Source organism: Passer domesticus, chromosome 6 (assembly GCF_036417665.1).
Source record: "Passer domesticus isolate bPasDom1 chromosome 6, bPasDom1.hap1, whole genome shotgun sequence".
In the NCBI taxonomy this organism is placed as follows: domain Eukaryota; kingdom Metazoa; phylum Chordata; class Aves; order Passeriformes; family Passeridae; genus Passer; species Passer domesticus.
Window position 1 is genome coordinate 20,297,818 of NC_087479.1, and position 20,785 is coordinate 20,318,602.

Below are 20,785 nucleotides of genomic sequence, written 5' to 3' on the forward strand. Positions count from 1 at the left end.
GTCAAATCTTGATCAAATAATGTGAAAGAAGTTTGTAACATTGCAAGCAGTATGTTCTCAAGTAACTGGTAGTCCCATATTTGTCATTTCCTTTCTAGGGTTACCGGTACTGGGCTGGGATAGGAGTCCTTCAGAGCTGTGAATCTGCTCTCACTCACTACCGACTTGTAGCTAATCACGGTAAAAACTTTTTACTAGGGTAACAGTCTTGATTTTCTGTGTACTTCTTCATCATTCAACTAGTAGATACTAAAGTACTTCTCTAACACTAATAGTATAAATAGAGAATTTCTGCTATTAAACAAGTTATGGCTCTGCATTATGATATGCTATTTGTATCTCTATTGAAATGTCTTGGAGGGTATCAAAGTAATTAATTCTCTCTTGAGTAAAAGCTTGAAGCTCTCTAGACATCTGATTTTACTAAGTTGTGGTGTAACTTTTGTATTGAAAAAACCTGAACATTTCTCATCTGTTTTCCAGTTGCTAGTGACATTTCCTTGACTGGTGGCACAGTGGTTCAACGAATTCGCTTAGCAGATGAAGTAGAAAATCCAGGAATGGCAAGTGGGATGCTAGAAGAAGACTTGATCCAGTATTACCAGTTTTTAGCAGAGAAGGGAGATGTACAAGCACAGGTAAGATTCAGTTCACCTGATGACATTCAGACATTTTCAATAATTATAGGAACGGCTTTATGAAATATGGAAAGACATTGGAGCTTTAGTGTTCTTTTCATCTGGAATCAACCTGTTTCCTATTTCCCCTTAGTTTTTATGTGAAGAGGCTTATATTTTAGTGTGTTTAAGGTAGAACTTGGACATAAAATGCAAATTTTTTTGAAACCAACTTTAGCATCTCATGAATGACATCTTGGCTTTCACTAGAAAGCAGCCAGACTATTTCAAGGATAACTTCAGATGTTGTGCAGGAAGGCTAGATAAAAATACTGGCCTTGATAAGGGATTTCAATTTCTCACTGCTCCTGCTCTTGTGTGACTTCTGCATGCTTCAGACTGGACCTCTTCTACACACAGTCCAGGAGGGGAGGATGCTAACAGAGGCAAATTGTCCCAAGCCACCTTGGTCATGTATCACTTAAGACTTAGGTAGGCAGGATTCAAATGAACAGTTGTTACTTTACATCTAGGACAGTATGTTGCTTCTATCTAGGATAAATTTCCATTTAGGCCAGTGCAGAAAAGTAGGACTGTGCTGTAGTTATTGAATCAAATCTCTGCCTTCAAACTTTGTGACATCTCTAATTCTGATATTGTCAGCTCACCTGTGTCTGTATTGCTAGAAAAAGGAACTCCCAAGGGAAAAGTGACTTACTTGCGATGTAAATTTTTTTTATAGGTTGGCCTTGGACAGTTGCACTTGCATGGGGGAAGAGGAGTAGAGCAAAACCATCAGGTACCTTTTCTTTATGTCTCTGATGCATATTACACTAGGCAGAGGGAGAGAAGGTATAACTGAGAAAGTGTGCAAAAGTGTGTGGGTACCACTGTATGGTATGTAACAATTTCAATAGCCTTATTCAATAAAACTTAATATTAATGTGACTAGAAGATGGAACTGATTTTTTTACATAACTAGTTTAAGATTAACCATCTTAAAAATGAGATTGTACCACATTTACAAAAGCTCAGCCAACTCCTGTACTACTTGATAAGAAGTTTTTATTTCTGACAATCTTCATGATGTAGTGAGCATGCATTAGTGATGATAGTGTCGTTTGTGGTTTGCAAGAATATTTTGCTTCTGTAGACAAAACACTGCAACTTTAAATGCTAAAGATATTAAGTGTTAAGAAAATAGAACTTTTGCAGGTGTAAGCCAAGCTAGCTACCTTGCTTATGGAAGTTAAAATAGCTAACCTCGTCTTGAAGTATGTATTGAAAAACTGGAGAGCTAAGGGTGTGCAGTCCTGAGAATTATTTAATACAGTAGTTATTTAACAGAAATTATTTGTTATCATATTTAAAGTACCTCAAAATGACTACTTCAAGAGGGTTCAGAGATGATAGTGAGTGATCAGGAGGAGTACAACCAATTTCAGTGTAAAAGTAGAATAGGAGTTGGCAAATCTTGCCTATTCTGAGTAGGGTTTGATGGTACAATAAGAAAGTAAGATTTACCTGTGCACAGTAACAGTTGTACTTTGGTTTTTCCCCTTCTGGTTTTTGGAATACACTAGTTAGAGGGATTGCTGCTTAATATTGCAATTAGATAAGTGAAGAACCCTGTCACATATATTAAATTAGGTGGGATTGGTAATTTTTATTCCCAGAAGAACCTGGAAACTTGGCAAACAAATCTATCTGCCTCTACTCCATTTGCCAGAAAAGTTGCTCAAATCATAGTGATGGTGATTAAAACACTTGTTTTCTTTTCTACAGCGAGCATTTGAATACTTCAATCAAGCAGCTAATGCTGGCAATTCCCACGCTATGGCTTTTCTAGGAAAGGTAAGATATAGACACTCTCAAAAGTAAGAAAACTGCTTTGCAGTGAAAAATAGCAAATGTTTCCTTTCTGATATCAGGCAATCTAAAACTTGAATTCTGGAATCTAAGTATCACAGTTTAGCTCCTGTTTTGAATTTTTCCGCAAGATTTGAGTGATGTAGTCTGCTATGTCTTGTCTAAGTTTTCCTTTAGGAATTTTTTGAGTTTTTTTAAACAGTGCTTGAACTAGGGTTTTGGGGTTTTTTTAATCAAATCATTAAATATTTGAATGTCCTTTTTCTGTGGTAGAATTCAGAACTCTAAGTAGGCAACTATTCTCTTCTACACAATGTATGGGGAAAAAAAACTAGGCTTCTCAAAACTTCGCCCGCAGGAAATACTAAGTTGGGAAAGGAAATGGGAAGGAAATTCTTCCCATTTCATTCTGTGTAGAGAATTGATGCATCTGAGTTACAATTGCCAATAGGTCTGTACTTCCTTCGCACTAAAGCTTGAATGCATCTGCAGGGTGTTTCAGTTATGTGATGGAGTGAAAACAGTGGTCAGCAAGGGAAGAATGTCTGATATCAGCTATCCAGATTGCTGTACAGCCTTCGGCATGGTCCCTTACAACATCCTTGTCTTCCAATTGGGGAGACATGGGTTGGAAGGGTGGAATAGCTGAGGGATGAGGAATTGGCTGGATGGATATAGCCAGAGAGTTGTGATTAATGGCTCCATGTCCAGGTGGAGGCCAGTGACAAGAAGGTTCCCTCAGGGCTCTGTCTTGGGACCGGTGCTCTCTATTATCTTTACCAGTGGCACACACAGTGAGATCGAGCACAGCCTCAGCTGTTTGCAGATGACACCAAGCTGAGCAGTGCAGTGACACAACAGAAGGATGTGAGGCCACCCAAAGGGACCTGGACAAACCTGAGATGTGGGTCCATGAGAACCTCATGAAGCTCAATAAGTGCAAATGAGAGGGCTGCATCTGTACAAATATGGGTGCAGACTGGGAGATGAACTCATTGAGAGCAGCCCTATGAAGAAGGACTTGCGGGATCTCATGGGTGAAAAGCTGGACATGACCCAGCAGTGTGCACTTGCAGCCCAAAAGGCAGCAGCATCTTGGCCTGCATCAAAAGAGGAGTGGCCAACAGGTTAAGGGAGGCAATTCTACCCCTCTACTCTGCCCTCGTGAGACCCCACCTGCAGCACTTGTCCAGGTGTGCAGTCCTCAGCACAGGAAAGACATGGACCTCTTGGAGTGAACACAGAGGATCAAGATGATCAGAGGGATGGAACACTTTTCCAATGCAGACAGGCTGAGACAGCTGGGGGTTTTCAGCCTGGAGACCAGAAGGCTCCAGGGAGACCTCACTGCAACCTTCCAATACCTAAAGGGATCTTATAAAAAAGAGGGAGAGCAACAGTTTGCACAACAGGTAGTGATAGGACAAGGGGGAATAGTTTTAAACTAAATGAGGAGAGATTTAGGTTAAATGTTAGGCCAAAGTTCTTTATTAGGAGGGTGGTGGGGCACTGGAACAGGTTGCCCAGAGAAGTTGTGGGTGTCCCATCGCTGGAAGTGTTCAAGGCCAGGCTGGTTTGCGCCCTCAGCAACCTCATCTACCGGCTAGCATCTCTGCCCATGGCTTGGTAGTTGGATCTAGATGATCTTTAACCCAATCTGATTTTTAATTTAAAACATGATTTGTAGGCTACTGGCAGTGATTATAATGCATTACTGCTTAGAAAAGGTATTTAGGTCACTTGTCTGAGATCTGGGTTGCAGACTACTTTCAGCCTGTGAGTAGCTAAATCCTTATTACTCCATTTGAGTACCTTCTAAGGTTAGCCTACAATAAGCACCAGCTCTAGGTCATCTTTTTCAGGCTGTCATTGTAGTAGAGAATTCAAAATTAATGTCCTTAAAGCCTAAAAAAAAAGCATAATATGCTGTTCAAGGTACCTGACAGAAGAAATTGTAGTTCCTGCTTTCTTTATTGGTTGTTTTGTTGCTAATTACTGTTGAAGTGAACTGTGTTTAGTAACCAATTTTTGCTTTGTTTTTGTGAAGTATTTTGACTGCTAATACAGTTTGATTTCCACTGGTCTCAAGAATTTTGTCTGATTGCATGTTTTTCACTGCACATTGGTAGAAATTAAAAATGAAGGGTATTGTCCTGAAAAAAAATTAATTTTTTGAGCAGTTCATTTTCCATTAGAAAGTTAAACCCTCTGAGCTTTACAGCAGAGATGTATTTTCTGCTTCTGGACAAGTTTTAGTGATTATTCAGTAATGAAATAGTCAGAATAATCTAAGTACAGTAACTCCCTCTCAATAAGTGAATCTGCTTCATGGTCTTCATGCTAAACTGAGTACTTTTTGACTGTTCTTCAATAATGGCTTTCCCTTTCAGATGTATTCAGAAGGAAGTGATGTTGTACCTCAGAGCAATGAAACAGCCCTTCAGTATTTCAAGAAAGCTGCTGATATGGTATGATTACCTGTAAGGTGGAACTACAGCATGTGCATTAAATTGATAAGCTCTGAAATGCTGCAAATGCTTCATGTGCTGCACCATGTGCAGACACCTATTCCCAGCTTTTGTCCCAGATTAATTAGGCCATAATCTTGCTTGCCTAAGATGTCAAAACCAGTTCTGGCCATGGTGCTTCATAAAACTCTGTTCAGCATAAGGAGTCTGGCTCTCATGATAGAGTCAAACTATTTCTTTATTATGAAATACTGTCCACCAAAATAGTCTGCAGTTCTGTGAAGTGCTAGTGTTTGTTAATTAGAACTTGTCTTGTCACAGGAATTTACAGTGCTTCTGTTATGTGTATATATAATAGTTTTACACCTCTCATCTCATTGGATTGTTTACTCTTTGGGATGATGTTTTTTTATCATGTTAATCCTGTGTATCTGTCTTTGATCTATCCCTTATGGTAGTGTTTGTACAGTTAAAGCATGAGTAGTCCTCCAGGAACTGTGTTTCAGCATGTGAAGCACAGTAGATTAAGTTCTGAAGGAACTATTTTAAGAAACTGCCTTCATGGTTCTTATATTCCCCAATCTGAATGTGGAATAGAGATGTTCCACACCTCTGTGCCAAAGTGAGGATCTCTCAATGCACTCACTCTGTATTGACTGAAACTTCTGATGTGTCCTATTGCCTGTCCTGGCACTGAAGTAGTGCCATAGTGCCTGCTTTTGCAGCAGCAGTGGTTAGTAATGTAGCCTACAGGACAGCCACCATTTCACCCTTAACACAGGTTCTTAGAGTTGTTTTGGGAACTTCTGTAGCACCCAAAACATTTTGAAGTTGGAAAAACTAAAGATAAGTAAACTATTAATCTCCCATCTTTCTAGGGTTATGGGTTCTACCTCTTGTATGACACTGTAAAAGTGCACAGTCAACTTTGATAAATAATACTGAAAGTTTTTTCCCTGTTCATCAGCTATGTAGTTACTGAATGAAAGTTACTGTAAATGCTATTACCTCCCTAAATAAGTATTACTAGGAGCATAAAATAAGTCTCTCTTGAGTACTATATGTTTTCATGATTAAACACATAGCAGATTTGAAAGATACAGGTGTAGGTTTTGCTTTTCTTTGCAGAAGTGTTTTTCTGTGTTTTCAGGGTAATCCAGTTGGACAGAGTGGATTAGGAATGGCTTACCTCTACGGAAGAGGTGTTCCAGTGGTAAGCTTTTGACAGTCGTCTTTCTAATCATAGGTGATTGTGTGACTTTTTGTTGTCAACAGATTTTTTTTTTTTTTCCTGGAGGGAAGTACTGTGGAAAGCTTAATTGTGAAGATTTCTGTTACATTGAAAATTCCTTAAGGAAATCTTAAAAATGAGAATGTCAAAAATAAAAACTTCTTATCAAGTAGTACTGGAGCTGACTCAATGCTATGTAAAAAAGCACTTTGAAATTAGCAGCTATGAAAGAAACATCCTGATTTTGCTCTCAGAAGTTTGAAAATGTTGCTCAAACTATTAGAAATGCATAGAAGTGTGCATTTTAACAGGAGATTTGAGCTTGTCTATAGTTTTCTTGTGAAATAAAACAAATCCTAACTGTCCCCATTTTGTGACTCCTGTGGGAGTGGAGAAACACTGAAACTTTTGATTAGTTCATTTGCTTTATTGCTTTTCCCATAGGAAGGTTTCTTGTCAAATGTTTTATATTTAGCTATGCAAACAGATACTCAAATTTTGAATTAGCCCAAAGTTGAGGAAATAAGTGTTCCAGAAACAGAACAGAGCTTCCATTCTGTTAAGTATAACTGTTCATAACAGTGCTGTATGTGGATGCCAGCTTTGAGATAGCTGCAGAGTTACAACAGGCTAAATATCATTGTAGTCTACTTCATTTTTTTGCTTCCAGATTTTGAACAGGGCAATATTTTTACTGGAAAATCTTGCTGTAATTTTTCTGTAAAACAGATCTGTCCTTTCACATATGCACATGCATATTTTCTCTCTTAAACTTTGGTGTATTGCAAGGCTCTAATGACTGGACAAAATCTTCCTGCAGAACTATGAGCTAGCACTGAAGTATTTCCAGAAGGCTGCAGAGCAGGGATGGGTTGATGGACAGCTTCAACTAGGTTCCATGTATTACAGTAAGTGGCATCAAAACCTTTTGCAGGTCTAAGCACCTGCCCTTTCAGTCACTGCTCACTAGGTGGCATCAGAGGTGTGCATACACTGCATGTAGAATGGGCTTACTACATCGAACTTGTATTTCATTCTGTTTTCTCCTGACTTTTTCTCAAGCTTCTCTAGAGTAATTTTAAAGAGTAAGAACTGTTTTATGCAATGCTGCTTTTCAAGAGGAATGAAGAGCAATGATTTAATCTTTCTTTTAGATGGCATTGGAGTCAAGAAAGACTATAAACAAGCTTTGAAGTATTTTAACTTGGCCTCCCAGGGTGGCCACATTCTGGCTTTTTACAATCTGGCTCAGATGCATGCTACTGGCACTGGAGTGATGCGGTCCTGTCATACTGCTGTCGAGGTAAGGTCACCTGTTCATCAAGATCAGTAATACTGACTTGAAAGAGATTGGCTATAACCACACCAGCCTGTATAGGACATTTCCAGCAGTGACTGCAGAGTCAAGGCTGTCATAAAGGGAAGTGATATACTAGCAAACTTGTTTGTATTTAATGAGAAAAATCTTTGGTTTTTTATGTCAAGTTTGTATTTCCGTTATTAACTCTGAAGAAAATCAAAAGAATGTAATGCAAAGCAAGCAACAGTAACTTATAAGTACTAAATTATTCTTTTATACTTGGATTTAAGTGTAACAAAACCAAGATACTAAATAATTCTGAGTAAGCATCTGAATCTTACAAGTTACTATCTTTACTTACTAAGAATCTTACAAGTTGCTAAGCATCTATCTGCTTAGCAACTTGTATCTTAAAGTAAGCCTGTCTTGAACAGTGGAGTTTACTTGTCATGTTTTCATGTGAAATACAAATATTTTGAACAGGCATCAAAATGTTAAAGTGTTACTTCTTGCAAAACCTAAATTTTTGAAGTTGCTGACAACCAGTGTCCTCCCCCTTCCTTTTTCCTCTGCAGTTGTTTAAAAATGTCTGTGAACGGGGGCGTTGGTCTGAAAGACTGATGACTGCCTACAACAGCTATAAAGATGGTGATTCAAATTCTGCTGTGGTTCAGTATCTTCTTCTGGCAGAACAAGGCTATGAAGTTGCACAAAGCAATGCTGCTTTCATACTTGATCAGAGTAAGAATCTGAATATATACTGAAAAGAATTTTCCTGGAGGTGTCATGTTAGAACTTTAATGAAGCTCTTGTCCTCTTTCCTGCTCTTCACATTGAAAAGCAATCCGTTTTTATTTTCACTTCTAAGGATGACTTTATAGGCTAAAAGTTAAAATAAATTTAATTTCTGACAGGGATTTTAAAATGGAATAAGCAGAGTGTCTTTAGAAAATTGCACAGTGCTAAAAATTCACTGGATTTCCAGAGCGCAGTTGTAAAAGTAGGGATTGTATTAGGTTTACTTTTGACCTGTACTATGCACAGAAGTCTGTGTCTTTTGTTCTTTCTATTGTAATGCATTTTCTCAGCACCTTCTTCTTTGTGTGACTTTACTGATGCTACTCTTGAAGCAGGGGTAAGGAATTGGGCAGTGATTCTCTTAGATTTGAAAAAAAAACTTGTCCCATGTGTCTTACTAGAACTAGATGGCTTGGAATTGGATTTATTAGAGTTTTAAGTCATTGGGAGACAATGGAAGTACAATGGTAAATCTTTCTACAAACTGCAAAACCCAGTATTTTAAACTTTTTCGATACCAAATCTAGGTCTCACTGCCAACTTTATATCTTAGTACTGAAAGCACCTCCGGGAGGCTGATGTGCTAATCTAACATCTTCATTTCCAGTTAATGTTTTTTAAAGGTGTCTGAGTGAATCATATTTAGAAAAGGTACAGTAATGACAGTCTTGGCCGGAAGTGCATGCTTGCAAAGAAGCAGCATTTTCCCTGAGTTAAAACTCTGTTTATCTTTACTCTGATGTATCTGTATCTCAACTGGAGATTGGTTTAAAAGTACTTTATATGTTTTGTACAAAATCTTTGTGTCAGCTGTGGGACAGTATAGTTGAAACCACAGTTACACTAGAGGCTCAAGTTACAAATCCTTTGAATAGTCTGATAGCTGATGAACCTTCAAATTGTGACATGGACAACTTCTGAAGTAGCCGAAGCACTGCCACGTAAGAGACTGCAGTCTGGCTGGTTAAGGAGTTTAAGCCTTTGTTTTACCTGACTAGTCCTGGGTTTCAGATGGCCAAAACTATAGCAGGTTGTGCTTCTAGCTTGTATTTGTCAAAGTCCAAATTATATGTTCTTAAGACTTGCATTTTCTGTCATTCCTCAAGTATGCATCAGAATCTCCTACAGCTGGAATGGGAGAGATGCTTGGTAAGCCATAGTTCAGGGTGAAATTACATAGTTTGTTCCTACCTCTCTTATGTGGGCAGATAAATAGAAAGGCTGTATAAATGAAAGGGGTCTTTATAAGTTTCAGATTAGTTGAATCTTGTTCGTTCTATAACACAGATTCCTTCAAGTTTTTAACATATTTTGGCAGACTGAAGATAAGCAGGGGTTTTTTTGTGGTCCTGTGTGCATATACCATGGTTCTATTTAACTGGATTTTTTTCCTCTTTAGAAGAAGCTAGCATAGTAGGAGAAAATGAAACCTATCCTCGAGCTTTGCTTCACTGGAATAGAGCAGCTTCTCAAGGTATGTCTGTGCCTCACAATTCCAGTCTGTTTCTTTTAATGTTGAGGAATACATTCAGTATAGCTTTGCAGCTGCAGTGTGAGCTGCAGGTTGAGCTCTGGATCAACTCCAGGGAGGAGCCCAAGGCAAGGAGCCATGAGCTGCCAACCTTTTTCATAACAAGAGGCCCGAGGACCTGTGGCCCAGCCAGGTGACAAGACACAGCAGGAGCCAAGGACCCCAGACTTTAGTATGAACAGACTGTGAGGGTATAAAAACCCAGGGATTCTTTTGTTTGGGATTCCTCCTCAGAAAAACAAGCTCAAGCTGTTTTTTGTGTTACTGTGCCATTATTATTATATTGTTTAAAAGATTCAGGCATCTGAGACTCTGCTCTTGGAAACCCAGGGTCAAACCAGTAAAGAAAGCTTATCTGACTGCGTGAGAGTGGCACAAGTAGGGAGTCAAGTGCCCATCAGCCCTTGCAGCCACGCACTGCCAAGGGGGAAGAGCTTCAGTCCCTGCAGTAACAGTCTGTAGTGGTGGGAGTGTGATGGCCACAGTGCCTCCCAAATGGTCAGACAGGAAGGTTTCCTTAACATTTAGTAGAGCCATTAATGTCCAATTTCATCTGGTTTTTTTATGAAACATATAAAGAGGGAAAGTTTACCTTCTCCTCTTAACAGAATTGTATCCCAGGTAGGGTAGTTTGTGTTCTTTGGTCTGTTGTTACCTGTAGTGTCATTACAATATCTCTGCAGGTCTGAGCCATTCTGTGATTCTAAAGACTAAAAGGACTAAAATACAAATGTACTTTGTGTTTCTTTTGCTGTTCAATATGGAATTGTAGTGCAGTGTTAAACAACATTAGCAACATTTACACTGACTTTTAGAAAAGTATATCTGCTTGGAAAAATAAATCCAAAATCCTTCAGAGTAATTTATTACTTTTCATCATTTATTAAGAAATGCAATTTCCTATTCAAAGTAAGCAGTGATGAAGAATGCATCCTTGATGTCCAAACAACCCAAATTTAAACTCTGGTGCTTGTTTGCCTACCCTAAAATACCTCAAGATAAGTTCACTATTGGTTATCTAACTTCCAAAGGCATGCATCTACACTAATATCTGTCTACTAGTTTTTAACTTGAGAGGAAGACTACCATGCAAATTCAGACTTTTGACACTTCTAGTTGAAAATTAAGAAATTGAGATGATGACGTGAATGATGAGACACTATTCTTCAAGTTTCTAGTGCTACTGCTTTTTGAAAAAAGTTGAATCCTTTAAAGGCTATATAGCAAATGAAAAGTTTTTCTGTAATAAGGGACTGATCATGAACATGTTACAGGTTTTCAGCTGATACCACTATATAGCAATGAAAATGTTGGTAGGATTACTAGGAAAAAGTCTTACCTGCAGATAGAAATTGGCTGTGTTTTGGTTAGCTTAACCAAATTTAGAAATTAAAAGTGGTTTATGTGAGGGGGTGGTGAAAGATAAACAGTTTGTACAAACTGTGAAAAGTAATGCTAACGCTCCTACTGCATCTTCATAGGAAGCCAAAAGGGTTTCTTTGCTTAGCTATTTTATCCTTTTTTTTGTTTTTTTGATTTATAGGATACACTGTTGCAAGAATTAAGCTTGGAGATTACCATTTTTATGGGTTTGGTACTGATGTTGACTACGAAACTGCATTTATTCACTATCGACTGGCATCAGAACAGCAGCACAGTGCTCAAGCAATGTTTAATCTGGGCTACATGCATGAGAAGGGATTGGGCATCAAGCAGGTGAGTGAGCTGTACACTGAGAGTCTGCTTTGTTTGAGTACATTTGCTAATATTCAGTTAAGTTTACAACTACTGGAATTAGCATGTCTCCCAATACATTCACCAATAGGCAATGGACAAGTCTATTGACTTCACACTTAACTGTGTGAAGAATTGATGCATAGATGGGGAAGGAACATTTGCCCAAAACTGTGATTATTGGCAAAAAGAGTGCCATATGCTTCAGTAATGCTTTCAAGACTTTGAAATGTAGAGAAATGAATGCAAATCAACTCCAGGCTCATAGTATTTTAGTACAGGATTATTCTTCTCCTCTGAAACACTGGTTAAATTGTTTCCTGTATCATGACATTTTGGAAAAAAAGGTAACAAAAGCATAACCATGACCAAATCAGCTGTGGTTTTTCAAGTTAGGCAAACTACATCACCTAAAGAAGACAGTATAGGGTCCTGGTTCTCCTAGGAAGCCTGTGGTGTGTTGTTGTCCATGATTTAATTCATATGGAATCCAGAGAAACATATCTCTGTATGTGTCAAAATAATGTAACTGGCAATTGCATACTAATTTTGAGCAGCCTACCTTAGCGTAATGAATGGATTTAATAATAACTTCATTTTCTCTATTTTCAGTGAGCTTCATCTTTTTTTTTTTCTACATATGCACCTTTTAATTATTCTGTTGGTCTATTAAAAGACCAATTTTTGCTTCTTTACAAAATACGAGAACAATGAAGAGCAAGTCATAAGTCAGTATTGTTAATTTGGCAGCATCAGGCAGTCAGCATTTGAAAAATGCATAGTGACCTAGATGTAGAAGTGACAATATATACACAAACTGCATTTTTTCTGAAGTTTATTTTCAAATGTTACTTTAGGATGGTTTTTCCTTTGTAACCGAGCCCTCAAATTGGTTGACTTGTGAAAATAAGTCCGCAGGTAAAAGCAATAGTTCTAAAGTTAGAGATTTTCTTAAGAAAAAAAAAAATTTCAGGCATGGACCTTTTTGTTTTGCTTCTGTCTTGAATACAACACAATATAGATCAAATAATAAAAAGTTTGAAAAGGTTATTGCATCATGTTCACCATGACAAAAAAAAATTATTCCTAATGCCATCTTTTGCACAGAGTATACTCCAGCTTGAAGCAGGATGGCTACACACAGCAAGCCAAAATGAGTGCATAGAGGCTCATGATGAGCATATGTAGCCTTGCTTTATGCAGAGGAATAATACTTTCTCTCCTTCAGATCCACCACAGAATGAAATGTTAAGTTGCAAGAGAAATAGAGATAGTTTATATAGGTAGAGGAAAGGTGCACTGAGAACGTCTAAGCAAGGAAATTGCATGTATAAAACCAGTCTTAGTAATCCTGAATATGTAATGTCTTTGCTTTCTGTGTTCTAAAACATTACAGCTGTAAGATGAGAAGATGGATATTTAGGACTGATTTAGATAAGGTTAGGGACTGGGCCAGGATATTCTAAAAAAGGCTAAGACTGAGTTTTGCATGAAACAAAATATTTGGCTTTCCTTTCACAGAATTGTTGCATTTTGAGCACCTCTGAAAATGACTGATAGTCATATTTCCAGATGTAATAGGATGTCTACCACTGAAGTCTGTTCTTCCACTAGAGGCCTCTGAATGGGACATACAAACTGTAGTAGCACTGTAGTACATAACAGAATTGGGGAGTTAGTGTTTTGAAGAAAGGGACATGTGCTTTAAATCTCTCCTCACCTAGATCCATGTCATTAAAATTGCAAGCACTCCATAGCTAGGGAGAATGATCTAAATTGAAGTTGTGCAGGCTACCTTATTGGAACACTGTTCATTCTGGATAAATGTGGTGTTTTCTAATGTGGGAATTTTTTTTCCCCACTAAACACCTTTTGCCTTATTCTCAGTTTAATTATTGAATAAATAGTATTTTTCTTACATACAGAATTTTATGCTACACTTCCTGTACCAAGATGGTTTTCAAACTCACCCCCGGTCAATGCCAAGTACTAAGCCTTTTCAGAAATCTCACACATAGACACTCTTGATAGATTTAATGCTGTCAATCCCTGAGGCTACATTTCAGAATGAAGATGGTTTCCATAAACCGCTCAAAATTAAGAATGAGTTAATTTTATTGCACTATCATCTTAAGATTTGGTGTGGTATTTCAGTGCTACTTGTGTGTTATAGCTCAGACTCCTATGGTTTGCACTTTTCTGTCAAGTAAGAGTAAAATAGGCATAAGCAGAACGAAGTGCTTGCTAATTAGAAATGAAAATAAGCCATTTTTTAGGATCTCCTTTTACATCAACACTAGCACAGTGCAAAGGAGGTAAGGAAGCTCTTTTAATAGTTATACAAAAGAGAAACTTTCCAGCCTCAATGAGTGTTAAGAGTTGTTCTATTAAATTAAAATACTAAAATGTATGCTACTGCATCTCTTTCATTTAATTTGTCAATTTTCATACTGTTATTTCCATGATTGTTATGGAACTAAGCTTTGCTGTATCAATGAGCAGAAAACCTTTATGGTATTTCACCATCAGGAAATTATCAAAGGGGCATGTGGAATGAAATGCTGGAGATTCCTCTTATTTTAAGTGTCCAATTTGGAACGCTTTCAGAGTCAAGTCTTACATAAGCCTGTTCTTCACATCATTGGGTGAACATAGCCAGTTTGTATCCAAATAGCCTCCTAACACTGCACAGTATGTATCTGAAGTAGAGCCTAAAAAACACTGGACAAACAAGGAAAGTTAAGCTATTCAGTACACGTACCCTCAGTTCTTACAGTTACCACCTTGTTTCAATTGCCACCAAAGAGAGCACTAATTTAAGCTCTTCCTTAAATTGCTCTCTGTGCTTGTACTTCTGCCAGGCTGCTCTCACTAATGCCAGTTATGTGCATTTTGGACAAGTAGTAAAATCTAATTTGTGTATATATGCAGAAATAGTTAGAAGCTGCACTATGCAGCAGGCATACTGTAGTGTAACTGAAAGGAAATGCTGCTTGGGTTTTCTTAGTCTTTTGTGTTTCTTGTGGTGTTCGAGATGTTAGAGTACTAGAGTTACTGAAATATTTGCCTTGGTTTACAGTATTAGTAACCTGTTTGTGAACTTCAATTCCAGCATCAGTTAAAATAGCTTTATCCTCAAACTGAAGCTTCCATTTACTTGTATATCCAAAGGTTAACGTGTCTTAGAAAAAAAATTATGGTTAATTTTTCAAGTTCTTCAAAACTGTGCTTTGATTTTTCTTAACTTTAGGATATTCATCTTGCAAAACGATTCTATGACATGGCAGCTGAAGCAAGCCCAGATGCTCAGGTTCCAGTCTTCCTAGCACTTTGCAAGCTTGGAGTGATTTATTCCTTGCAGTACATACGAGAAATCAATGTAAGTAATGCAAAGTTAGAAGAGCAAATGTGTTCTCCGTTTTTCAAAGAAGCTCAATTTGTAATTTTGCTTAAATAGAAGTATTGCTTGAACCTTCTGCAAACTTAGGATAGATTTTTTTCTACTGTTGCATGTTAAGAGAGTCGCTGAAGCTTTCATTCCTATTTCCTATTTGTGCAGCTCTGTGAATCTGAACTGTGCACAGGCAGTGCTGTTGTGTGCTGTTCTTTCCACGAAGAGAATTTCTCAAAACTGTTTGATTGCTCTTATCCGTGACCATCTGCTATCAAAATGAAGCAGATTAAACTGACATAATTGCTCAGGGGAAAAAAAATTATATCCCTAATTCTCATGCTATTTTATATTCAGCTGTAACAACCCCATTATAGTTGTGTTTGTTCTCTATGTGGGAAAATGTATTTGTATTAGATAGTTTAGGTATTTTGTAGTGTTTCTACTGGGTGGTGGCCCTGAAAAAAAATTGTCTGGAATTAAAGTGAGGTCTTTCCAATGTTTCTCAGTGTACTGACATCTGACTGCCTTTTTGAATTAGTTAATAAATTAAAATGGTATGGAAGTTATTACCACTTAGAGCAAATGCAATTTCAGACAGTTCAGCAAAGTTTGACAAATTATAGTAGTCTTGAGGCTGAGGACAGTCAAAATACTTAAGTCAATTGGGCAAATACCCACATAGCACTCAGAGAAGCTGGTATGCAGAACACAGCTTTTCCTTTTTTAAATTGGCAGTGACTGTGTAGTATCATCAGATACAGCAGTGAAGAGGAGAAGTGTGTCTTGGCTAATCCTTATGCAAATGAGGTCTTACAAAAAGACACTTCTGTCAAAATTACCTGTCCGTTAACTGCACAAATCTCAGCATTGGACCACACAAGTGTCCTGAGGCTTAATGCTCTGTCATTCATGGGAAAGCCACAAAACTCCATGGTGGAACTTTCATCTCTAAAATAGAAAATAGCGTACCTCATTCTATATAGGATGGCTCTTGGTCTTAATGGTTTTTTAGTTCCTGGAAACTAAGAATGTCACTGATGTGGTACTATTTTTTCAGAGAGGAAAAAAGCCACAAAGTTTTAAAACTGATACTTGTAGGTGAAAAGTGTTACAAGTCAAATTTAAAATCAAAGTAATTTCCCATTTGTGTTCTTTGACATGATGTGGACTTTTTCCTTCTTAGATAAGAGAGGTATTCTCACACATTGATATGGACCAGCTGCTGGGGCCTGAGTGGGACCTCTACCTTATGACTATCATCGCCTTGCTCCTGGGAACAATTATAGCTTACAGACAAAGGCAACACCAAGCAATTCCCAGACCAGCAGGACTGCGGCCAGCTGTGCCTCAACAAGAACCGCCCCCAGAGCATCAAGCACCACAATAGCAACAAGAGCCTCAGTGAAAGAACTGGATTTTTCCTAAAGGAACAATTTTCATTGTGAATTAGGACTTTGGATCAACAGTCCCTCCCCCAAAAGAGGCACAAAGAAGTTTAAAAAAAATGTTTGAAAGCTGCTTAGAATGATGCCTTTTTTCAGGGATAAGAAAATTATTTTGAAACTGATTTGAATGTTATTTCAGTGCCAATGGAATAACACTATGGCTTTTTTTCATGGAAACACAAGTGTGCTACTACAAAAATGTTGCCTGCTGTATCTAGTTCCTCTTTATTCAGAGTCCTTTCATCTCCCAGAGAGACAGAAGGCTAGCAGTGGAAGGTTTTTGCCTGCTCAGTAGCAGTTGCCCTTTATAAAAGTAATAATAGTAAATTTATGGCCAATTCTAAGTCCAAGAAACTGACCTATATTCAAATTCTGAAAATATTAGGGCTGTTAGGAACTTAAATTCTGACCTGCATCCCAAGTATTTCTACAGTCCTTATTTCATTTTTCTTAGTATTTTTTACGCTTTGGTCTTTTAGGTTGTCTTGGATGGTTTAACATAGATTATTGATAAACTCTGGAAACTAAGCCAGCAAACATGCTACTCTCCATTTGTGCTTTTTGTTTTGGGTATTTTCCTCCATTCCCCTTAGACAGTTCTCAGCAGTCAGTATGTAGCTCGTGCGGTGGAGTGGGACAGATGGGGTCTGTAAAGCTCATCAGTTGAAAACTGTCCTCACAGCACCCAGCTCTCACATACTTCTGAAACTTTTCAGGAGCCTGTGTACTTTGCAGTCCTTCATGACATGAAACATATTGTTAGAGTTCCTAAATTTAAAATTGTCTTTACTAAGAAGCTGAGTCTAGATAGCAGAAAGCACCAGTATTACTGCGCACACTGAAGAAAGGAGAGAGCCAGAAATCTCAGCGAGTTAGCTGACTTGCTTTTGGAGTTGGAAGTTCTGTGCTTAATTTTCAACAATCCTGTTAGTGATTTGCACTGCAAGAAAGAAATGTGTGTATCTCATGCATGCATCTGCTTAATGCATCTACAAAAAAGAGCCACAAAAATGCATGCTCTCTACAAAAGGGCATGGGCTTATGCCAGTGATGCTCTCCAAAGCTACAGGGGTGCTCTGGCTGTTGCCAACCTCTCTTGTACCTGGCATCGAGCAAAGTCACAGTAGTGTCTGGCTGTGCCATCTCGAGGACCCCTTGTAACAATAAAATCCAAAGAGAAAGAAGACTAGTGGCTTCTTGATGCCACCAGGTCAGTGTAAAGGCCTTTTAATGAGTGTAAAGACTGACCTGTGGACTGATGATTTAAGACTGCAAGAGGAATCTTCACGTAGTGACGATTTTCATTGAACTACAATTTCTGGGGCTAGGATTGGGAAGCAGTGGTGGAATAATCTAGAAGTATGAAATGCATAAGTGTCTGTTCTTATTTTCCAATGGTAGTGAAATGTTGGTTTCTGTACTAGCATTAAACCCTCTGAATATACTATCATAAAGCTGAATGAATGCAAATAAGGAGGCTTTAGCTGCTTTCTGACAGAAGCTGTTGTGTTTAAAGGGTTAAGGGCTTCTTTTCGTGCAAATGTTTTTCCAGTGTATTGGCAACAACATATCAATACACTTTATTTGGAATTGAGAGTTTGGTATGGTTTCATACTTGGTACATGTGCAAGGAGGTCATTGCACAATAGGCCTCTAGTTTGGGATAGAAGATAAGCTATCCATTCTTTTGTTAATGGATATGTCATGGGTGACTAGTATTAAAGGTACTAGTATTATAGGTAGAACTTCTCAGTACTTCACAATGCTTATGCTGGTCATATGAAGACAAATCTTTAATTTTAGTGTGGAGGGTTGCAGCATGTGGTAGAGGAATGCCTTGTTCAGTCTCAATCACCATTAGCAGATGAAAACAGTATTGAACTTAAATGTAGTGTCTTATATGTACAGCATTCCCCAGCTGCATTTCTAAGATATCTGTGACTTCTGAACACTCCCTCTGACATATTTTGCCACTGTCACTTAACTCATTTTGGCTTGGCATGAGTAAATTAAAGATTATATGGAAAACGTTTTTCAGTTAAATACCATTCATTCATTGGTACTGGTCTCTTAGGCAATTTAACAATTTTGTTACTGCATTATTAAAATGTTTTGGTTGTTGATCTATTAGAACTAAATTCTAAAAGCTCTCTTACTTGCATGAGACTCTCTCATCACTTCTGCTGTGTGACAGTCTTATAGATGACTTTCAGTGAATCTGATGCATTTTTACATCCAAGAAATCAGCAGAAGAAAACCATTGAAGATCAGCAAGTTATTTCATGTTTAAAAATGCTTTTTGAAGGAGCAATAAGGAAGTCTTTCTCCTGCTTTTTTCCCTTCCACCAAATTACTACCACTAACTTTTCAGATGACATTCATTTGAATATGGTGGTAGAAGTAAAAGGTACTTGCCATAAATAATGGCAAGTTAACTCAGGGATTAAAGATACGAATAAGTTTTCTAAATCAGTTATCTACACCATGACAAGTTTTTTTGACAATCCCTTACTACTCGGTTCTGAAACTTGCATTTTGAGGAAAGTATATTTAACTCTTACTAGCAATATGTTCCTTGTTTTGCGCTCAGTTAATCAAGCATCTTTTTCCTAAAGAAGCTGAGTTGCTCAGTTTACTGCAGTGAAGTACTTTTTTCTTTTGGTAGCACACAGGTTATCTTACAGTTTATATGCAGGAGTATTTTAGAGGGGAAATATGATTTAAGAGAAACCTTTCTGGGTGTGTTCAGTATGGTTTGAATGAAAAGTTTAGTTCTTTGTGTGTAATAACATAAGCCAGAGCCTGCCTGTATGACCTTCATAGACATATGCTCTTCTTTCCCTGCACAGAAAATGGAACTACAGAGCAGTAAGTGTTATTGGTGGGATAGGAAAACTGTGGGAAAACATGAAAAAAACGCATTATTCTGCATCTCAAATTATTAATCAAAGACATTAGCTGTTCTTGCTAGTTAAAAGAAACACTGAACTGTTGAGAAAACAGGAATTTAGTTCATCACTGGTGAAACTTGTCCCAGAGCTATCTGTTGAAATAATTTTCTTGCTTTATATTGTCCATGATGGGACAGTGTAATAGAAGGTAAGCCTTTGATACAAACATCTTCATGAGACTCTTGTGAGATAGTTTTACTCACTTTTTAGTTATCTTCCATAAGTCAGCTACTCTTACTAAAAAAAAAAAAAAGTTTTAATTTGGGGGAAGAACATTAGGATATGGCTTGTCACAGGACTTTTAAGACTATGCATTATCTAATTTCCACCTATTATATGCTAGTTTTGGCCTATAAAAGGGGATTACACTCACCTTTGCAAGTTGCTTTCCTTTTACATAGGCAACAATGAACTGAAATTCTATTTTTTTGTTTCAGAGAATATTAAACTGAAAAGATTTAGTTTGATTTGAACTACTGCAAATGCATATGGCAAATAGGGACTATTGGGGGGAACCCTTTGTTTTTATCAGCTACAGTTCTTTAAAGGGTCTTGTAGGAGTTTTGTAAATTTATTTTGTATTTAAAATCAGTATAAAGGCTGGTCAAATGTAATATAATTGTGTAAACAAATTCTGTTAATAGAAAGATGTACAGATTCATTTTGTACTGTATCTTTAATCTTGTGAAATAAAGATACCACCTGTGTGGTTACCCTCAGTGTTCACAGTGGTTATGATGACAGGAGATGTGAATTGATAGTCATATGTACTGGTATATGCCACTGTTCAATGCATCCCTTCCTATAAGGATCCTCATATTTTCACTTCCATTCCTTAGGAAGGGCAAAGAGAGAGGAGGAATTGATCATTATAATTTTATCTTCAGTTATGCTATAAACTTGCCCTCTGTGTGTGTGTGTGTGTGTGAGACAGTGTATATAGCATTTGTACCTTGGCTGGTAGACACAGAACTGCTATGTGATTCAAGAGCAGTGACCAGTAACTTCAGAATTACTACTGCTTTTTCCATACTAATACAGGGATAATTCAGTCAGTCGAAACAGATACTGGGATACTGGGGGTGGGACTACTCCAAGCTGACATATTTGTTTGCTTTCAGGCTGTTTTTGACTCACTCATCCCTTTGGGCTCCACCTGTTGAGACCAAGTTCTCCCTTGTTCAGTTCTTTAAGTTGATGGGCTTTCCAGTATGCTTGTTCATTTGGGAGAAGGAAGGTAAGGCCAGTGGGGGATCAGTAATGGCTAGGAATGGTATCAATAGGTAAATGATCCTGAGCATCAGTCCAAATCACATGGTTTTCTGGTGTTTTGAGGCTTTCCATGTTGTCTGCTCCTGCCAGTAGCACTTGTTGCAGGTAAAAGCAGCACTGCAGGTGTTAAAACCAGCTTGAGTTCGACTAACAAAGCTCAAGCTTAGTGAGGTCA

The 20,785-nt window shown here is 37.9% G+C and overlaps 1 protein-coding gene across 2 annotated transcripts in view; it reads left to right on the plus strand.

Annotated features, from left to right (window-relative positions):
• Positions 1-20,051, plus strand: part of SEL1L (SEL1L adaptor subunit of SYVN1 ubiquitin ligase) — a 35,741-nt gene extending 15,690 nt beyond the window's left edge. The window contains exons 9-21 of one of the 2 annotated variants that reach the window (XM_064423682.1): positions 99-180; positions 484-638; positions 1,360-1,416; positions 2,403-2,471; positions 4,877-4,954; positions 6,105-6,167; positions 7,006-7,093; positions 7,340-7,488; positions 8,061-8,226; positions 9,683-9,757; positions 11,358-11,530; positions 14,799-14,927; positions 16,126-20,051. In XM_064423682.1, coding sequence (XP_064279752.1) covers positions 99-180; positions 484-638; positions 1,360-1,416; positions 2,403-2,471; positions 4,877-4,954; positions 6,105-6,167; positions 7,006-7,093; positions 7,340-7,488; positions 8,061-8,226; positions 9,683-9,757; positions 11,358-11,530; positions 14,799-14,927; positions 16,126-16,329 — 1,488 coding nt within the window. In that variant the 3' untranslated portion in view covers positions 16,330-20,051. The remainder of the gene's footprint in view (positions 1-98; positions 181-483; positions 639-1,359; positions 1,417-2,402; positions 2,472-4,876; positions 4,955-6,104; positions 6,168-7,005; positions 7,094-7,339; positions 7,489-8,060; positions 8,227-9,682; positions 9,758-11,357; positions 11,531-14,798; positions 14,928-16,125) is intronic. The other variant, XM_064423683.1, reaches the window with a different exon arrangement.
• The last annotated feature ends 734 nt before the right edge of the window (positions 20,052-20,785 follow it).